Source organism: Amphibalanus amphitrite, unplaced genomic scaffold, assembly GCF_019059575.1.
Source record: "Amphibalanus amphitrite isolate SeventyFive unplaced genomic scaffold, NRLGWU_Aamphi_draft 002445F_arrow, whole genome shotgun sequence".
In the NCBI taxonomy this organism is placed as follows: Eukaryota; Metazoa; Arthropoda; class Thecostraca; order Balanomorpha; family Balanidae; genus Amphibalanus; species Amphibalanus amphitrite.
In genome coordinates this window covers 12726-34260 of record NW_024883884.1, presented here as the reverse complement: position 1 = coordinate 34260, position 21535 = coordinate 12726, and the positions used below count along the sequence as shown (strand labels likewise).

The following is a 21535-nucleotide window of genomic DNA, read 5'->3' as shown; positions in this document are numbered from 1 at the left end:
CGTCTGCCCGACGTCATGTGCAATCTCTAACCTGCTTCCCTCCTTCCCAGACGGACCACAACCTCAGCAACCTGGCCAAACGCTCCTCCACATCCTCGGTCCGCCCGCCAGCCAATCAGCGAGCCCGCGCCGCCGCCGCGTCCAATCGCCGAACGCCAGCCGCCGGACGTCAGCCAATCAGCAGCGCCGTCTCAGCCGCTCAGCCAATCAGCGGCCTGGACACACCCACCGGCGCTGGAGGAAATCAGCTCCGCCACCGCGTCACCGCTCGCCGCACGGCAGCTTCCGCGCAACAAACGTCCCACACAACCACATCAACAAGTCGCCGGAGCAGCAACCTACGCCGCGAGCCGACCCATCAGAACACGCCGCGGCCGGAGACACCTAGCGGCCGGCAGGCGAAGCTCAAGTGTCGCCCGGCGCCGCTAGGTGACGGCACGGTGCGCACATACCCGATTGACGAACCGTGCTGCGCGCCGCCTCATTTGTGCAGAGAGCACGCGCGGCTGGCCCCGGCCGCCGCCGACCGACGGGCGGACTCCGTCGGAGAGGATTCCGAGGTACCGGAGCATGGAACGGGGCACGGGACGGGTCACGGGGCGGGGCATGGGACGTCTGGTCACGGATCGGGTCACGGAACGGAGTATGGGTCAGGGCTCGGAGCGCACTGTAGGCTGAAGTTAGGAGGGGGCGCGGTTCGGGGAGAGTAGCCAGGTATTCTTGATCGACATTGAATCGGGTCGCTCTCGAAAACTACCGCACGAAAGTTGTTTTAATGCTGCCTGCGAATCCAATACTGGTTTATCGACTGAGCTATTGCGTCATGCCTCACCCTTACAAGTGCCGGAGGCTCAGTAAAGTAATCTTGCCGGGGGCCTTAGACTTCTCTCGCATTTGAAAACCTTGAAGAAGCCAGCGCATCGCTTTATAATCATTTATGCCTTTGCGAACCGGTGAAATCCAGTCAGTTGAATGCAGCTAGCTGACAGCCCACACATGCAGAGTTTCCCATATGCATATCAGAGCTACACCTTACCAGAGTTGAACGAACTCCGCTCCCGCGATTCGAGGTCTCTCTCTCTCTCTCTCTCTCTCTCTCTCTCTCTCTCTCTCTCTCTCTCTCTCTCTCTCTCTCTCTCTCTCTCTCTCTCTCTCTCTCTCTCTCTCTCTCTCTCTCTCCCCCCTCTCCCTCTCCCTCTCCCTCTCCCTCTCTCTCTCTCCCTCTCCCTCTCTCTCTCTGTCTCTGTCTCTGTCTCTGTCTCTGTTTCTCTCTCTCACTCTCTCTCTCTCTCCCTCTCCCTCTCCCTCTCCCTCTCCCTCTCCCTCTCCCTCTCCCTCTCCCTCTCCCTCTCCCTCTCTCTCTCTCTCTCTCTCTCTCTCTGTCTCTGTCTCTGTCTCTGTTTCTCTCTCTCTCTCTCTCTCTCTCTCTCTCTCTCTCTCTCTCTCTCTCTCTCTCTCTCTCTCTCTCTCTCTCTCTCTCTCTCTCTCTCTCTCTCTTCTTTTCCCTCCCCCTCCTCCTCCTTCCCTTCCCTTCCGTCTCTCTCGACATTGGCTTTCTCGCCGAACGCCTTTATCAGTCACTCCCCTTCATCTCCCCCTCTCTCCATCTCCTCAGCGTCGGTCCTCCTTCCACCACCTCTCGCCTCTGTCTCTGGGAAACTCGTCTCGGCACCGAGCCTGTCCCAGCGAAGCCGCTGCTGTCGCCGCCGCCGCCGGCGTGGCGCCTGGCAGTCTCGAGTCGCATTGATTTTTGGGCCGAGCTCCCCGGTTCGGTCGCGGCGGCGGCGACCTCGACCGGCATAAGCGGATCTTTTGGGGCGAGTCGGAATATCGTGGAATTATGCTTTTATCGGAAAAAGCTAAATGCGCATCATAAACGGAATTTTATTGCGCTCAGCCGCCGTTCGATTGATAGGCAATGCGTTTTTTCGCATATCCGGGGTCATTTGCGATGAAAATTATTATCAATGTTCTGAAAGGCGTCTACAGGTTGAATGGGTAACTGCGATTATAGCAAGTCATTTTAGGCGTAATATAACGGAAACTTAGTCACGAGACGGACAGGAGTTTTGGCCATGGATTGCTGGGAACATCGTGGTATGAAGGGCAATAGAAACGACCCGATACCGTGACTCAGGGGATGAGGCCGGGCCGGGCTGAGTGGTTCCCCAGGGGGCGGGCACTGTACCTACTGTCTGAATGGGGCCGCGTTGGTCGGGGCGAGAGTAGCCGGGCTGGGTCCGCGGGATCCCTTGGGCCGGGGTACGGACGGCTATGGGTCGGGCGGGACCGGATAGTGACCGGGGTCCCCAAGGACTGGGTACGGACCCGGCCCGGCCAATGGCGCTTCATTGGTGCGGGGAGGGTGGTGGCCCGGTACTGCATGGTGGTTTTAATGGCAGCGGCTGAGACTGCGATTATGCACTGCTGTCTCGGGGCTGTGACGTGTTTACTGTTAATGTTGCTAGCCCTGGCTGTTTTCAGAAAGCCTTTAGTTTTCTGCACTTTTGTTTTATTATTTTATATCAGAGATGCCGTTTTATTATGTTTGTTTTCTGGAAAGGTTCTTGTCTTGCTTGCGTCAGCTCGTTACCTGGAAAATATTGTGTACTGGAATCCCTCCGCTATGTTTTTCATCTGATGCTGCTGTTAATTTTATGTTGCTTAGCAACGCTGCTCGTTGCCGGTTTTTATTGGCTGTGGCTGATATTGCGATTCGTCTGGGTTGTTTCGTTGAAAATCGCATGCTGTGTTGCGCTTGTTATGTCGTGATTCCAATTTGCGTTGTTTTTGCTGAACGTTGTGTAATTTGTGACGTTTTTGAGACAGTTGAGTCGTTTACCTACGACATTTCGTTGCATATTGTGAGTTTGTTGATGCCGTTTTTTTCCTTTTTGCTATCGTCTTTTACTTTTAATTGCTAGTACTTCGGCACGTTATTTGATTTTGGCATTGTAATTAGCGTTGTTTTTGTGTCTTCTTCATGATGATGCCTCTGCATTTGCGCTGAGTTTTATGTTCTCTTTCGCTTATACGCACTCTTCCGATTGCTTTATTAATTTATTTTTTTCTTTCGCCGATGTTGTGTCTTAGTTATGTGCTCACCAATGATAAGCATCAGTGTTTCATGAAACTTGGGTATTAACCATGAGGCACACATTTCTCTAGAAGTCTATTATTGATGTTTTGTTATTATATTTGAAAATGTACACAGAAATCGCACCAAATGCTGTAAATTATGTAATGTCTGTTACTGACCTGACAAAGCCGATCGGGTAGTGATGATCATCTGTCCTGCCCTAGCCTTGATCATGGTCCGGAATATGTGAACTGCTCCTGTCCCCTTTGATCACCGCCAATCATGTTATTCCAATCGGTCAGTTGTATTTCAATCCGGTGACCTGACCTTGTACCTGACCTGACCTAGGACCTGACCTGACGTGACCAGCTGGTCCCTGACCTGATACCTGACTTGACTTGATATCTGTCCTGACCTTATTTTAATCCCATCTTACGCCAAACTAATCACCAGATATTTTCTTCCCGTAATCTGACTTTGACCTGACATTGACCTCACGTAACCCGTGCCTGCAGAGTGAGGCGTCGTCGGTGCCATCTGAGAACGAATCAGAGCCAGCCAAAGGGTCGGCCCCGCCCCCTACGACCAGCGCCAGCCAATCAGCGTCCGGCGCGCCGTCCAACGACCAATCAGGAGGCGGCTGGTTCGGCGGCCTCTTCAGTCGGCTGGGCAAACCCAAAAACCAGATGAAACTGCCCGACGATAAGGATAAATCGGTGAGTTCAATGACATCAGTGACAACACTCTTGCGCTTTTTTTTATCTTGCCTTGCTCGTTTATATCAAGTCTTTTACAATCTAGTATCTGTATCCAGAAAGTTCTTTCTTTTGACACGCTTTCATTAGTACGACGTTATGGGCGAAAAATGGCCTTAGTAGTCGGCGCGCCCTACTAAGCCCCAATTAACAAACAATGACATCAGTAGACCAGTCAACTGAGTTTACCTATTATAACTAGCAGTAAGAGAGCTGCAAGCCAATTGGTGCAGTTATGTGGTAGTATTCAACTCTGGTATTGCATTGATGCGGCTTTAGGCTTTCTAATCAATTGTATTTTTGCTCATACCCTTCGGCTTAATTGGTTATTTCGTGCGTCCGTTTATCGGTGACTTTTTCGAAACTTTTTCCTCGCTAAATTTGAAAATATAGCTAAAATTTATGTAATCCAGGATTGATTGGCTTAGCGACTTGATGCTGTTTCATGAAGCATTGCGTTCCTTTGTAGGCCAATGTTAAATGTGTCAATATTGGTTCTTTTTATTTTATTGTTGGAATACCGTTGGTATACTGTTGTAAATGATTTCCATGCTTTTAAAATAGCGTTCTTGCAAAAGGCTATGATAGGCGACGTGCTAGGATCTAGATAGTTGATGGACTGGAAGATGCCAATGATAACCAATAACCATATTTAGCCAAAAATGTTATATTAATCCTAAAAGCAATCCTGCTGGCGTTGTTTTGGACTGCGAAATAGCGTTTCCATGAAAATAGTGCATATTTGCGTCTGAATGTTTTAACCAGAGAGCTCAACTCTGGATATTGGACGCGGCTTGAGCCTGCGTCAAGCAGTACAATGCGCGTACATGCGCTTGTAAATGCGCGGTGTGGGACTTTTCTCGTCTGAACGGGGATTTCCTGGTTGTCTGAAGACCTAACCACCATATGCCTGTGTAACAGTCACATTTAGCTGGAGCGCCCGTAGTTGAACCGTAACTTAAAGCTGACTGCGTTTGCTGCCACCCCGCCGTAAGTTTTGCTTATCGAGCGCCGAAGTGTCTGGAACCGGGGCTATCCCCATCGATGGGGCTTCGCCCTACGTATCACTCTCTGCGCAGCAGTGCCGACGCCAGCAGTGATTTATGAATGTATATGGTCCATAAATGACGCACCAAGCATTGATATGGAACGCAATGACCTTCCATATCATGGTAATTTTATTCCATCAGGTTTAGCTACATTGCCTTTCCGCCGGCCCGTTTCGGAGAGCGTTCCTGACTCCGGTATGCGGGAGAGGTGCATCATATCTCTCTGGACACGCCTGCTTCCAACCGGACGTGACCAATCATAATGCGCTTCATTTGAGTCGTTTCTGTTAACGCGCGGTTTGATGACCACTACTGGAGTGATGGTTTCTTGAAGGTAATTGCCCTTATGCTGTTTCGAATTTGAGACCGGCTCAATAATTGTTCCCGACGCGCTCTACGGAATTCCTGGATGTGATTAGTAATTATCTGTCCCGCCCGAAACCCGGTGCGGTCTTTTGTGTTGCCAAAATTTAAGTTGCAATTAGTTCTTGATGATGAAGCTCCGGGAAGTGTTCTGCTTGTCGCGAATTGGCAACCATCAAATGAAGGGAATTATTTCATAATTTGTACCGCGCAGTTTCCGATAACTCTGTTGACACTGTAGGCGCACACGTTTCTACAATCAGTCGAACCTATAAACGGAGCAACGGCCCGCGATTGAACCGCATACTGCTTACATACAACCACGTCATCGCAGGTCAGCCGTTAAATTGTTTTCCTCCAAATGGCCTCTGTATGATTCGCTATAGCGCGAAGCCATTTGCAACTTTGCCCAACCATGAACGGCCATCTCTGGTGGCAGTCTCAAAGTTCATGCTATTCGCCGAAACCCAGCCTCTGACGTGGGTTAGCGCGGGGAACAGGAGCTCTGAAGCCCCTCAGAGCCGAGGCCTGTGATAGCCTGAGCGAAATATAGCTGGTCTGTCTGCCTGGCTGGCTGACATCGGTGTACCTTTTTGCGAATGATCATGGGTCAGCAATTGTTGCTGATAGGGTGGTGGCGTCTGAAGATATTTTGTCCGCTTTTTATCTCCGTGCTTGAAGAAGAAGAAGAAAAAAACAATGGTCGAACTTGGTAATTTTTCTCCTTTGGTATAGTAACCATAGTTTCTCATTTGTTGTTTTCCTTTTGATCTTTCGTTCTTTCTCTTGCATCCTTTATTCTATCTCTTTGTCTAGTTCTCCGCTGTCTTTTCATTAGAACACTTTTTTATTCGTCACATCATTTGTTTCGTCGGAAAATCTCTGCCAGACCACGATTCAGGCTTTAGCTCTTCACGTGTCGACAAGGTCAAAGTGAAATCCCCTACTGCTGATGACAGCGTTAGCAGCGGCGGCGGCGGCGGCTCAGCCCTAATTAGTGAAGATCACGGAAAGTTTGAGCCCCAGGCAGTAGGCCGGCGACCCCGGGTGCGCGTCAAAGGGTCCGGGTGTGTTTGGGACATAACAGGGAAAATGTGTTTTCCTGGGGTTGATTGCCGTGCTACCTTTGCTGGCGGCGAAGGCAACTAGCGCGCTTCGAAGACAACGAAATGTTGGTGGCTGCTAAATTATCTAGTCATTTTAAATGTCTTTAGATGATACTGACCTCTGAGTTGTTGTATAAATAGTATTTAAAAAGAAATATGTTTGTATGCCCAGTGGGAGAGGTATTGGAAGGAACGACCCTGTTGCTGCTTCTGTTGGTATGACGCTGTTCGGTCGCGCCAGAGGAACTCTGAAGGTTGGACAATGGCGGGTCTAAATTGAGGTGATCTGTAGAATATCCTCTGATCGGCCTTTGATCGGTATTAGCCCTCGCACGACCAGGCCATTTCTCATAACACGAACGACCAGGGGGGGGGGTTGTTACGACCCCCCCCCCTGGCGTTTCGAAACGGAAGGTCGTAGAGCTTAGCGGAAAAAACCAACGGATTGCTTTCAACGAGATCTCGCGATTGGTGGTATATTTTTTGGTCCTAGGTCAACATTTGACCTACTTATGACCGGTCAAAGGTCAAATTTTCCGAAAAAATCAAACTTTTTCAACTTTCCCGCGGCGATTGCGGCAAAACGGTGGGAGATATCGACTTGAAACCTTCACTATCGTGTTCCTTGATCAATTCTCTATCGTTTGGTATGTATTTCGTTTCCCTAGCTCTAAAAATGGCGCGTTGGGAGCGCCGGAAGTCGGCAAGGTCACAGTCGGCGGCAGAAAGTCGAAAAATCAAAATTTAAATTTTTGAAATCTGATTGTATTTTTGGATTTGGGAGGTCCATTTGCTCCCTATAGAAGCTAATATTGCTGCATATTCCCATTGAGGTGACAAGAATTAGCAAAATAGTGGTTCGGGCGCTTTTCAAAAATAGTACCGGACGCTGTTCCTCTTGTGACGTCATAGCTCCTTGACCTGACCTGACCCGGTCAATTTTCTTGCACCACACGATAGCCGATGCTTGCCCCAACATGCATGGGAAGTTTCATCATGATCCATCAAACAATGTGGGTATCACCGGCAGAAAACCTAGGGATTCGGCGCACACGTTTGGTAACTGTCGGCCGGAGGCTGTACCTCTTATGACGTCATAACTCCGTGACCTGACATGACCCGATCAATTTTTCGGCAAAAGATGCGCAAAGGTTGCCCCAGAGGGTATTGAAAATTTCAGCCCGCTACGACAAGCCGTTTAGCGTGCACTTCGAAAAAACCTCAGGGGGGGGGGGGTTGATACAACCCCCCCCCTAGGCGTTCTAGGGTTAGGTACTGAGATAAGCTCACTGAAATTAGACTACAGATTCAATGGTTACATTGGTAATTTAGCTGACCATTTTTTGGCGCAAAGGCGCAGAGTTTCTTTTGTGCAGCAGCGCAAAACACGTCTGTTTGGTCCTGGCAAGGCACTGTTCTTTGAGCTAGTAATGTCGTCAATGTCAGGGCAGACGGTATTGTTTCTGTGTTGCCAAGTTTGTCTTAGAAACGCTATGGTGCCGAGGCCTTAGGAGTGACAAGCATTGGCGGTTATTTTTAGTCTGCCGTCAATGTCGCATGGAGACTAGCTTTTTCAGTGGCTCGCGCTCTGCGACTGTCCATTACCCGAGGTATCACGATAAGTCCCTCAGTTCTCTGTCTAATGTGTATCGTCCCGTTGCCACAGAGACACTTCTTGCGAAACCCTGTCTCCAAAGGTCGCCAACCATTAGCGCTATCATCTGACATAGCCACCAATGCTGGCCCATCCTCTCTGACCAGCCGTTATTGACATGTGAATGGCTCGTTTTCGAAATCATGAAACTCAACCCGCCGTCGTTACGAATACCTATTTTGTGGTAGCCAACGAAGCAGGAACTGTTATTTGGTAGCCCTTGGCCATCAGCCTGCACGATGTAGAGGTAGAGGTCATGAAATACGTTATTTAATCTTAGATGACCTTCCCCATTCAGTTACACTGGACGGCCGGAGGCGGCTCGGATTAACGCCAGAAAAAGCCCTAACCCGAGCGCTCCGTAAGCCGAAAGGATGAGATGACATGGTCCGGCACGTGTGGATCAGTGTGACCTTTGGACTAGTCACGATGAACCTCCCTCTCCCCCTCCCCCACCTCACCCTTCCCTTCACTAGCGAGCAGGAGTCGTCGAGTGGCGGCCGACCGCGGCACGCGCCCCCAAAGGTCAAGGCCGGGTCGTTAACTGAGCCCGCCGGGGCGGCCGATGTGTGTTGGGTGCCGTGAGCGGCAGTAAAGTCGTGCCGCGGCGGGCGGCCGTCGACGCGAGGAGGCCCATCCGATTACCGCATTGATTTTCGTGATGCAGCTAGTGACGAGTTAAGGCGACTGTCTGGACGTGTTGCGAGCCAGGTGTGTTTGTAAAGGCTTTGTTCCCTGAGGACCTCGCGTTCATTTGCTTAGATAGCTAGTACGGCTAGAAAACCGCTGCACTCCGGTTTTTAAGTTGGTTGACGATTAGATCGGAGATATTTCTATCAGAAATTGGTTGGGGTGTCCCTGTCCACCCTAGTGGCCGGTGGGGCGTTCCAACTCGTCTCTAAAGGGGGTGTCGATACTGGTCGATGCTCCCAACACCTCCGATCTCCAACTCCCGGCCGAACTTTGCTGGTTCATCCCGGGACGGCTGGGGATAATCATCTGCAGAGTTGGAATCCAATGGCGCCAGAGCTTGTCGTAAGGTGTTCGAGAGTTGTCTCATGAGCTTTTCACGGGCTGTTCAAGACCTGTTCTTGGGCTGTTCTTGGGGTTGTTCGGGGTGACGACGTTGTTGCGCCGAACCCTAGTGAATAGTGATGGTGTGAGAGCTACGGAATTCCGAAGAACCTCAAGAACCCTGGTGATTTTAGCTAGTTGTGGTTGAGGCGACCGGGCAAATTGTGTGCTATTTGTCTAGTTTTTTTTTTATTTTTTAGTGAGTCTGAGCAGTGACAATAAAGTTCAGCAAGTAGGGCTTTACCAATCAGGATGCCGTGGATTGTCGGAGTATGTGTACAGGACTCCGATATCACTTTTGAACTATAATTTTTATGCGAGTTTTTATGATATGCAGATTACTGTAAGGTATCATCACACTGTATGTCGCACTTTATACAGCCCAGTGATACGGCTTCTCCGGCGAATACGACTGCTGCCACAGACCCGGGGGCTGCTCTGGGGATTGCCACCTCTAGCTCTGTCGCAAATAGAAACTATCTAAACTATATAGTCAGGAACTGTATTATACAGTTTCTTAGTCAGCTACTATATAGTGAGTTAGTCGCTGCTACATAATTAGTTCGTTACTTCCGATTCAATTTGTGATAGTTGTGCCTCTGCTTCTACCGTTTTCCTGCGAATGTAATTGCCTCTGCTACTGCTATATCTGCTTCTACCAGGTGTAAGTGTAATTACCTTTTCGAATGTCACTCCCCCCCCACGCCTTCACCACTACCACCGCCACCACTGCCATGGGTCGGCACCAGTTCCTGGAAGCTACTGCTCTCTGACCGGCCTGAGCGGTCGCTCGGTGAACGCCTAGATTGAATAGCCGCGTCCCTGGAACTGTATCAAGGAGAACTCTGGCGTCGCGAGGACCGCATCAGAGCAGAGTGGTTGGGGGGGGGGGGAACGACGGGGGTAATATTGGGTAGCCGGCATGGCGGGTCGGCTTTCAGCTGATGTGATGTCGGTGCCAGGCAGCAATCGTAATGGGACTGATGTGTGATGTGGCGTGGATGTGATGTGATGTGATGTGGTCTGGAGGTGATGTGGTATGTGTCTGTGAAATATGATGTGACTGTTAGAATGTGATGTTCTGTTGTGAAGTGATATGACTGTGATGTTACTGTTACTGTGATATGTGACTGTTGATTATGAATGTGCTTAGATGTTCCATCCTGATATGGTATGACTATGATGTTACTGTTACTGTGATGTGTGACTGTTGATTATGAATGTGCTTAGATGTTCCATCGTGATAGGGTATGACTGTGATGTTACTGTTACTGTAATGTGTGACTGTTGATCATGAATGTGCTTAGTTGAAACGCAATGCCGGACTGTGCTAGTCTAGACCTGCTGGTTGATGAGCCTGAAGACAGAAGTTCTCTTCCAACTCATCAGCGCCTCGGTGAATCTCTTTTGAAAATAAGTTTGTGGCAGTTGGACTAAGTTTCACAACAACTCATGTTACCGAGGGAAATGGAACAACACTCGATTTAGAACGTATTTCTGTGAGGAGTTCGAGCTGGACTTGTTTTTACGCATGTTCGTGCACTAGTTTTGATTACTTTCTTGTTACCAAGGTGGCCGAATCGCCTGAGGTTTCTGCGTGCCTAGCGAATGGATGATGTTTTTCATTTACTCACGGCCTCAGGCTGCCTTCATCAGAGAGAGCCGTGTTCCGCAATTGACAAAAAGAACATTTCCACCAAAGATGCAGTGAACTTCTGCGTCACGGTTAACGACAGCGTGGAATATTGGACAGCAGCGGCAAGTTGTACATTTTTATGGTAATGAAAACCAGTTAAACTGCAGGCATAAATATATTCATCACGATGCATGTATCGCAAAAAAATAATTGTCAGAAAACATTTCTTTTGCAGATGACGACGACAAGATAGCACACTTTGGATAGTGTTAGATGATGACTTTTGTTAGGCCTTACAAATTAAACCCATAACCTATGTAATACCATGCGTGAGTCAATCACCACAAAGTCCCGTAATCAAGTTGACAACCGGCTTTAAAAATGTCCCGAAACTTGATCGCTGGATTCGGGACGCGGACACGGAAGGTCGTTCAATTTTCGTGAAATGTCGCGACTCGCTCGCCGGCCGTCGCGTCGCCTGGCGCCTGGCCGGTGGCTTCTGCACGGCATCGGTGACCTTTGACCTTGACCTCCGGCAACGTCGACATAAACCGGAAGTCGACCGGAAGTGGTCGGGAGACAGCCCGGACGGGACCGGAAGTGATAGAAAGAGAACAGGATGCAATATCAGGGATACTGCTGACTTGGATCAGACGGTCTTTTCAACGATAAATCGCTGATCGTCGACATATCGTCCCTTACTGCGCAGGGCTGTCTTGGTTAATGCATCAGCGTTTCGTGGCGACGGCGGTTATGAGGTGAACATGTGAACCACCCAAAATAGCGCCCCGACAGTTGGGTCACGTGACGCTGACGGTTGCGCGTTGCAGTGAATGTGACCAGATCACGTGATGGCGCCGATCACACGCAGTGATGGATGCGGGCTGGTCACGTGATCTTGAGTTGTGCCTTTGTCAAGGGTGAGGGCCGTTTGCGGTCAGTCATCTATTGAAGAGTCTTGTTGGTGCTTGCTTGTATCTTTTTTTTAATCGATGTAGAACATGTGATCGGCGTCAAAACGACCCGGATCATGCGACAATTCCCTGTTGCCGACTGCAGGCCAGGCAGCCCCCTCCGTCTTCGACATTTGCCAGTCTACAGCGACCGTCTGCGGTCACGCGGTGACTTTTATCGTTCAGCTGGGGCGGCTGGGCTGCCTTTACAGCGGCTGTGACCGTGGGACCTGCCGGACAAAATGCGAACGGCGACCGAGACGCTGAACGGTTCAGTGGTCTGAAAATTTACGACATGGGCTTACTTAAGTTATGAACAAGGAAGTTGAACCCAATTGTGATTTATCTGAGGCAGACACCCATCCTTCAGAAACTCTCGTTAACTTAGCGTAATGCAATTGAGCGGTCCTGAACTAAATTACAGCATACCAGCTCGCTCTACAGCCTGTGTTGAAGCCTCTACTATTATGCTCATTGTTCACCGTATCTGTTCTCTCCACAGATCGTGTACGACCCGGCCACCAAGCGATGGGTGGACAAGGACGCGGGGCCCGACGACGGGCCTCAGGCGCCCGCCGCGCCCCCATCCGACAGTCAGCTGTTGGGCGGGGGCGGCGGCGGCGGACCGCCGGCCATGGGCGGCGGCGCCCCGCCCGGCGGCCCGCCCCCGCCGCCCGCCGCCGGCGGCGGCAACAAGTTCAAGATCCCCAAGGGTCGCGGTAAGTGTTTGTGTTACGAACTGGGGAGATATTAGACGTCAGTTTTTTGTCTCAAATTTTTTAGATCATCCGGGCGATACTTTAGGTGATCTGTCAGTTAATTGGTCCTGTTGTTTTTTTTCGCAATGCTTTGTTTTAGTTTTGTTTAAAGGATACCGTAAAATCCATCCAATCTTTTTAAGTTCCACACTCTTACTGGCATCATTTTCTTGTCACTTCCTCCATTTCTTTAACCTTGTCTGTCTTGAATTACGACATCATTTGCGTTGTATCTTGTTATTCTTCCGAGTCCTCAGATGCGCTTTATGACAGTTGTTTGTCGCGTTGTTAGAATTCCAAATGCTGTTTCTCTCCGAGGCCCTGGGGCAAAAAACGGCGACCTAGCTGTGTCCCCGAGTGCCACGAACTTCTGAAAATGACACGTTTCTTCGCCGAAGCGGAATGCAAACAATGGATAACTTTGCTATCTTTGATATTGATCCGCCGACTTTCAGCGTGTCTGTGCGCCCACGTAAGGAATGTGCTGCCAATGCCGTAAGCCAGGGCACTACTTGACTTAAGCCGCGCGGGGCTGGGGGGGGGGGTAAATTTTACCCCCCCCCCTCGCGAATTTTTGCGATATCTCAAAAACGGCGGCGCGCAGCGCCGCCAAACTTTCAGTACCTTTTCTTACATCAATTTGACACGTTCCCTGAAAATTTGAGCGAAATCCGTCGGAAAATTTTTGAGAAATTGACGTTTTAGTGACGTCATGTTCGCCATTTTCGCCTCAAAAACGGCAAAAGTTCAAACGCCGCTAACATCTTCATTTTTAAAGGAATCAAGAGGTAACAAAAAAGGTTATACGTAATTTTACTTTATCTATCAAATGGCTATCTCGGTTTTTTGAAAATTTTGGATTTTGGCCTAAAATTTTTCAAAAAACTGATTTTTTTGGGAAAATCATTATAAAATCCAAAATTTTGAGTATCGAAAAAACCGGAATATATGTCAGAGAAGTGGTCTATGTGCACCTACATACCAAATTTTAGAAGAATCGGTTCAAAAATGTGGCAGTTATTTAAAATTTTATGACGTCACGACACACAAAATTTTTGAAAAATGACTTTTTTGGAAGTTCTAGACCTCGTACGGAAACAAAAATAGCACCATTCGATTCGCCGTGAAAAACTGCATCAGATAGACACCTTTTTAGGCCTTAACAACCAACTTCAAAATTTGACCTCACTTGACCTGACCTTGACCTGACCTCGACCTGAAATTCATCCAGAGGTGTTCCATATCACTTATTGAGAGTGCCTATTGAATTCTATGACTAAAATGACCCATAAAACATGTGTCGCACATGCCCTTTTCTATATTTTGTTTTTTGGTGACCTGACCTGACCTGACCTGACCTTGACCTTGACCTCTGAATGATATTGTATGCAACGAATATTGTCTTGGTAGCCTAAGAACACGTTTTGGGCGATCAGTCTCAGTCCATGACTCCATTCTTCGGCAACTACGGTGCAAGGCCGATACTGTAGAAACTTGCAATTTGTACCCTTGACCTGACCTTGACCTTGACCTCAAACTTTAAATTAAGTACATGTTTTTAGTAGTTCGTGATGAGAGCTTTCGATTGGCGTTTGAATTTTCCAAATCGGACCATTAGTTCGGGAGATAACAGGGGGGGGGGGGTAAAATTTACCCCCCCCCCCCAGCCCCGCGCGTTCGGCTGGAGACCCCAGCCCCGCGCGGGTTAACTATCACCCATTGCGTAACATAGCTCGCCCCATGTCTATTACTGCTATCCAATGGCTACATGACTGACGACCCTCTGCGTCGTCAGGTATGCGCTCCAACTACGTGGATGTGTTTGGCGGCTCCGGATCCGCATCTGGACCCGGTGGTGGATCCGGACCCAGCGCTGGACCCGCCAGTCTGCCCCCACTGGTTCCCAGTCCAGGTCAGTCAGGGTCATTGGAAGGTCATGGCAAGGTCATCAGCGACCGTCTCGGCATGTAAGACCACGTTTGTAGTCGTTTGACGGTGCAGATGTCATCGCTTTGAAATGAATTCCAGAAAGCTGCACTAAGGTATTTAATATGACCCTCTATTCTCACGATCAGGGTACTTGGATGCTTGACATTTCGCGAACCGCAGTGAGGGTTGCATTCGAAGAATTCATCTCAAAACTGTATTAAGTGAAACGTTGATTTAATCGTAGTTGTTTGCTGAGCTGGGTTCTCTCCTGCTAATATTTGCAGTTGTTTACTTTAGAGCCAACCCTATAGTCACAAATCGGTAATCAGTACACGTAATCAGCACACGACCCAATTTCCATTCAGTATTGCCCGGCCATATTCCATAGTAAGCTCTGCTCCCACCAGCCCTATTACCACCGGTCGCTGACGTTAACTCGCCGTTTGGTGCTCATTCTTCCACATCCGTCGGCGGTCCATAGGACCTATGTGTCGCCCCTGGGCGGCCGATTATATCGAGCCGGCGATAATGAACTGATTCCCGATTTAGCCGAGCCTTTGGTCCAGCCGATCGCAGTTCGATGCATTGTGGGGTGACTAAATATACTTCAGTGGCTGCGATCGGCGTCATAGAGCCGTATTGTGGTCGATGCTTGGTATTGATGGAGACAAAGGGTGACTGAAAAACGTACGAAGTCAGTTATACGATTAGCCGCAAAAAAGAACAGTACTGAGTAATTAAAGCCCCCCTTAGATATGCGAATTAACTCTTTAATGTAACTGTCCTCTTACGCGTGGGTTCATTCGCCGGGCGCTCATCCATAGTCTACGTCGCCTACGAGGTTGCAACATCTAGCTAGGTGGCTTTCTGTTACCAAGGTGCCTAGCTAGCTCGGCGTTGTCTAGCTGCCTAGCGACCTGTAGCTAAGCGATTCGTACACCCAGCTGTCGCTCACTTTGAAACAACAGACGGACTGCAGGCGGCAGCTCGTCCGTAGACCGACTGTTTTCGTACCTCAGCGGTCCGCCGCACCCGCTGTCATTGAAGCAATGATTACGGGCTGCGCACCAATCCTTTCCACACTGGCAGCGATTACGGCAGTGTTTGCACGGCCAGTTTGATGGAGTTTTGGCGGCGGTGGAGTATTTTGTAACGGGCGATGACATAGGCTATCAAAAGCGATGGGTGGTGTAGGACTATGCATTGACGGTGTGCCGCGCTTTATTGTGACTAGGCATTGGTTTTGAATGTACTGTTTTGGACGTTTTCTCAGTACTTGGGTGAAAGTGTTGACCTTACTTTATGCACCTACTGCTGCTGACCGCGTGCTCGTGCTCTGCTTTAATTGACCTTTTTATTCTTAAAGAAATATTTGCTTCAAGATTCTGATAGCATTACCTTTTGATTGTGGTATGATGTCATGCGCATAATTACGTCCACATAAGTTACCGCGTACCGCGTACCTATCGGCACTTGATTTCCTCTGGGAATAATTTGCCGCCCCCGGCGTCCGATATGCCGGTATCTATCCCATAATGTTTGTGTAATGAGTACTGGCTGGCGCTTCGTATATGTAATAACCACATATCAGGCGTTCCTTCTCTGATGTCTAGCATTCCGTCTATGACGTGCAGCATTCCGTCGCTGATGTGTGGCGCTCCAAGCCTCTGATGCTTTATCTGTGTTGTCTCATGTTCCGTAATGACCTGTCACGCTTCGTGTTTATCCGGTAGAACTATGTTACGATTCCGTGAATGACGTTGTGGTGTTGTTTTCAGGACCAATTCCACCTGCTGATGGATCCGGTATGGATGCTCAGGTGAGAAGGGACTGGGAGAACGCTTACTAGGGTAAATGGGAATAAGACGTGTGGGAGTCTGTAACCTGTGTGATAGTAAAGGAAACTGCGGTGGAGCGGCTAAGCTGCCGTGCAAAGCGAAACACTTACGCCAAGGAATACCTCTTTGACATGCATGTTATCCTTTACACTGCAGTAAATCTTTGGGGTAAATGCGCGATAAGTTAGTGTTTCTTTAGGCGGTTTTTCCTCTTACTTATTCAGTTTGTATATGTTTTCATTTATTGACGAGGTGGAACCAGACATTTGATATCCCAACTGTCTGCAGTTTGATAATTAATAAATGTCGGTATTTAAAAATGTTAAGATTGCCTGTCTGGGTCGGTAATCGGTGATGACGATTATGATTAACTGGAAGCTTAAAGGACGCGCGTGATTTTCGAAGACTATTATACGTTTGGGTAATCAGGTTAATTATCTATTGGCGATCCGATAACAATTTGAAAATTACCTGACATCTTTGATTTGTCAGATGAACGTATCAACGTAGGTGATTCAAGTTCATCTAATCATGTTCAATTAATTTTGCCGTCTGCTCAGCACTCTGCAGTAATATCGAGCCACTGCAGCAATGACATTCTTAGTGTGGTTGGCATGAAAGTGTCGCCAAAGGCTGCCGTGGTAGGGCCGCTAACAGGGGCTTTTAGCGGCTGCTCAGTGGTCTGTGTTCAGCCTTTGGGTCACAGCTGAACGTCAATAGGCCGGGCCCGATACGGGCGATCGCCGTCGGCCCTTCAGACCCATTGTGGCGGCTCAGTTCGGAGAAAAGCAGCTGTGACATGGAGTATCGGTCAGACGTCTGCCTCCGGGGTGTAACAATAGAGTCTGGTGGCATGGCTCGGCGAGCTACGGCGGGAGCCAGGCTCAGCGGAAGGAGCTTTAGCAGACGAGCGGCCTGACACGAGAGAGGTCTATAATGCGTTTTCAGTGATTGTCCGCCTGTATCCGAATCTGACTGAGGCCGAAACATTAGGTATGCTAGAATGTAGAAATAGATGGTGGTTCTCAATCTCCTCGCCGTTGAATGCCGCCTATGCCACTGAATTGCAAAATGCCCAATGGCCCGGAGCTACGTATCATAAACTCATCTCATCTAAGGGTTTCTCAGCAACCAATGATGGTAATGCAGCCTGTGCAGCGTTCATTGGAAACTGGACCAGTCTGCAATGTAAATCACCAGCAACGTCTGTCTGTTCGAAACACGTGTTTCAAACCAGTCGGCGGCCGTAAAGCATCCTGTTCGACACATAGTTTGCAGACTCACTTCCTAGTGGTAGACTTTCACAATGTCCGCGCTGCTAACTAGTTAGGAAACCGAAGTCAACTTTCGACGTAATCCATCGATGACTTTCGACAGGGATGGTGCTTAAATCTACGTATGAATATGATGCTGATTACGCATTGTGTTAAGGCAACGCTCGTTAGATATAGTTGCGAAAAGGGACGACAATTATGATCTTCTGGTTACTTACCTCGCTTTTATTTCTTTTGAATCCCTTTTCATTTTGTCGTTTATAACATTAGCTCCATGTGACGGAAGGCTGACCCTTGTACTTTTATCATACACTTGTCCCTTGTCACATCAATTGTTTTGGTTGTTACTTGTTTGTCCTTTCTAGTTCATTTCTTCCTTGTCCAACACATCGCTCATCCGTTCCGTATCAATGCTCTGGCCCGTCTGATCCCTGGCCTCAGCCCCTTTCCCCTGTCTTGTTCATTTGCTCGCTGATCATCTCATCTGACATAGCCACTCTCGTCGATATTTATGTAAGCGTCTTTTCCCGTGACCTGTGTGTCTAGCTGTGTACGCCTCGTGTGTGCACACGTGTGTGCTCAAAATGGCGAGTGTCTGTCAATATGTCTGCCGATCAGTCCATGGGTCTGTCTGTGTGTCTTTCTGTGTCTGTCGGTCTGTCGGTATGGTCTGTCTCACCGGTGTGGTCCCTCCATCCGTCTATCCTTTATGTATGGATTATGTAATATGTATGCATTATGCATAAATATAACTCGTCCGTTCATCTGTTTTTTGCAGCCACCGGCGCCCGGCGACTGCGCGCCCCCGCAGGGAGCAGCTCCTCCCATGTTCAACCCTGGACAGGTCAGTTCTGTGGTCACCGGGCGCCACTTCCCTGATTGGAACTCCCCGCGCCCGTCCCCGCTACGACCAGCGGCTGGCTGAGTCCGGGGCGCTCTCCTAGGGACGGGAGTTTATGTAGCACGTGCCCAATAATATCGCCAGTATTTTATGGCATGTGGCTCGTCTTATTCGCCATTAGTGGGCTAGGGAGGTGGGGTATCGGGAGGGTCTTACAGAAACTAGCGGCTGTTCTCTTCGGGTCTTTCATTTCCGGTCGGAACAGATATAGCCTGGCTTTGTTGTGGTGGTGCGCCAGAAAACAGAGGCATTCGAACTCTGCGGCTCAAACATGTGGAATCTTAAAGCATATTTGTGTGGTATGCAACATGCACATTGAATGGTAATTTCCTGCGAATTCCACCACTGCAGGGGTTATTTTGCGGTGACTTGAAATTGGGCCTGGTCAACTCCCAAAGTAGTTCAGTTTTTACTAGTTTGGCTCAGCAGTTATCCAAAAAGTGTGCCGTCGAATCGGTTCGAATGGACTTGGTCAAGTTTGAGGAACGTAATGCGTTTGCTTTTTTGCTGAATAACTATGCATAATGTAAACTTAAAGTTATGCTAGACGCGATTCTCCGACTGCAGTGGAATGATCCGTTCGCTCTTTGTCCAAAGCGGTTGGGTGGATGGGACGATGTTGCTATGGTATTAATATTATTTTTTATTTGTATTTGCCAGATATTGTGCCGTCGGGTTTCCGAGGTTTGAAGGTCGGTGAAGGTTGATGCTGCCATTTTCTAGCTCGGAATCCATCTAAATGCCCTGAGCCTTATGCGAGGTCACAGACTTCTCTGCTTAGGGAAGTCTGTGAATAGGTCAATAGCGCACATTTTATTTGATACCATGTTTAGGCGGGAATACTTAGAACGCACTAATGCACATCCTGCTGCTCGAGTATCACAAATGGGGTCCAAATGGAAGCACCGCACCCCGGTGTATGAACCCTTGACCTATTGTCCGGTATCTTGCTTCCAAGTACGCCAGTCGTAATTACAGATATCCATTGCGCCCTTAGTTTGCAAAGCAGATAATGGTCATCTGTATGTTTTTATTTTATAATTATCAGGAAGTGAGGCCACGTGTCCCAGTATCGCATCAGTCAGCGACTCAGCAAGTTCAAGCAGGTCGAGCCCAAAACCGCAGTACTGCTCTATATCACATATCGTTGTACGCCTCTCATTCAGTTCTGCACAGTGAAAGGCACAGCACCAGTCAGGGGCATGTTATTATACATATCACCTCGTGTCTTGGGAAATCTCAGCATGGACAGGCCACCCTTTAACTGATTACTGAGCCGAATAGAATTGGCACTAGTACGGAACCCTGAAATACACCCCTTAGCGCTGTTGTTGAAAATCACGACTCTAAGCGCTCCCTGCAGTCAGCTCCCCCATCCGCCGCTCTCGACGGACTCAAGAGAACGACACAGATGTCGAGGGCGTGGCCAGGGCTCGGCTGTCTGTGCTGTGGGCGTCGTGATGTGGTCGGCTGGGCTGCATAGTCGCCACAATGGCTGTTTTTGCATAGCCGGACGCTCATGAATCTTTATCGCGGAGCACACAATAAGCAGAGCACGCCAATGGCCGAGCCACGCGTGGTAACGTCCAGCCTTAATGTAGAGGAGATTTTGTAATTGATATGAGGTGGCGCTAATCTCGCTTATGTAATGGGCTCTAATCTACTTTAGGAATCCTTACATTTACCAATAATCAGAGGTGAAACTTTGTGCCGAGCTTGGGGTACCCGGGCGCAGCAAATCCGCCGCCGCCCTAGCAGTGGCCTGGCTTGACCTCCGCTGTCTGTTGCGGCTCCAAAGCCGAGCGGCATGTCAATAATCCTCAGCGCGTAGGCTGCACTCGTCAGTCGTCGGTTATTATCGCAGTATTCTGAGCTGTTACCATCACCGTCACCAGGCTACTTTACTTATCGTGCGTCTTACATGTTTTACCTCTCTCTGTTTTTCATCACTGTTATCAGCCGATATGTGTGATCTCTTTTATGCCGCTGGTTTGTGTGATATCTCCTGTGCTACTAGCCAATATTTATTATTCGTTTTACCAGCCGGTCGGTGACCTGTCTCTCGTCTCGCCAGTCAATGTGTGGCCTCTCTGTGTCATCGGACAGATGTGCGACCTCTCCACCGTGTCACCAGCCAATGTGTGACCTCTCCGCCGTGCGTTCCCTCAGATGGCCGGAGCTCCAGCGCCCGTCAGTGCCCCGCGCGGACGACTGAACCGATATGGCCGCCGGTGAGCCGCCTGGGAACCCCGCGTGACCCGCGCTGACCTCGGGTCATGACCCCAGACACGGGGCAGCCAGGTCGGACCCGGCCCGGTGCCAATAGCGAATCGAACGGACGGACGGACCTTGTCCCGGTGGAGTGGTTGCAGTGAGACGACATAAACTATGCCCCGAGGGGCTCAGAGACACTATATTTCCTGTTATTGGTGATGAGAGTGCATAGAGGACGCCGGGGAGCCTTGTGCAGGGGACGGATGTGAGTGAACTGGCGTCCCCATATACTTATAGCCACTTGTGACGGTGTGTGCATGGGAGGGTGTCCAGAGCCGGCAGGGGGCTCCCGTGGTCCAACTGGCCCCCACAGCGGCCGGAGACAGAGGTAATGGTTGTGAGGGTGCACATTAATGGTTATTTATGTTAATGAATGCTGATTGGTGGCCACGCGCCAGCCCTGAATGCTGATTGGTTGACGCGCACCGGCCCTGAATGCTGATTGGTTGCCGCGGGCGCCGCCCGGTCGCCGGCCGCCTGCGCGCGGCCGGATACTGTGCCGCCGGGCCGCCATATAGCCGCCCTCAGTTAGGTGGCGTTTGATTGGTCGCTGAGGTGGTACGCTGTGTCTGATTGGCTGTCGTGCCGGCCGGCAATGTTCCATGTGTGGCGGGGGTCTGGTTACTGCCCGACGGCGGCCGGCGAGTTTTCAAATGGCGGCACCTGATTGGCGGGCTCCGCCGCGGCTCGCGAGTTGATTGGCCGTCGTTGGCTCATTAGTATAGTAGACGCCTGGGTTGTGGTTTCTCGGTATGTGTGGTGGCTCACTACGTATATCCTGATGCATATGGCTATAATAAAAGGGGAAAATCGCAGATGACTTTCATGCCGCAATTGAGGAAACGTTGATTTTAAATGGGGCTAGCAACAAGTGAAGGGGCCGTGGCTCTAA

The 21535-nt window shown here is 49.5% G+C and overlaps 1 protein-coding gene across 1 annotated transcript; it reads left to right on the top strand.

The window, feature by feature from the left end:
• Window positions 1-50: 50 nt before the first annotated feature.
• Window positions 51-21458, top strand: LOC122377001 (protein transport protein Sec16A-like; the record flags this gene model as incomplete). Its single annotated transcript, XM_043356960.1, has 8 exons — window positions 51-560; window positions 3595-3795; window positions 12172-12281; window positions 12351-12388; window positions 14223-14339; window positions 16135-16175; window positions 18247-18312; window positions 20539-21458. Coding segments are annotated over 8 exons (1149 nt in total), but the record flags the coding sequence as incomplete, so codon positions are not given.
• Between the last annotated feature and the right edge of the window lie 77 nt (window positions 21459-21535).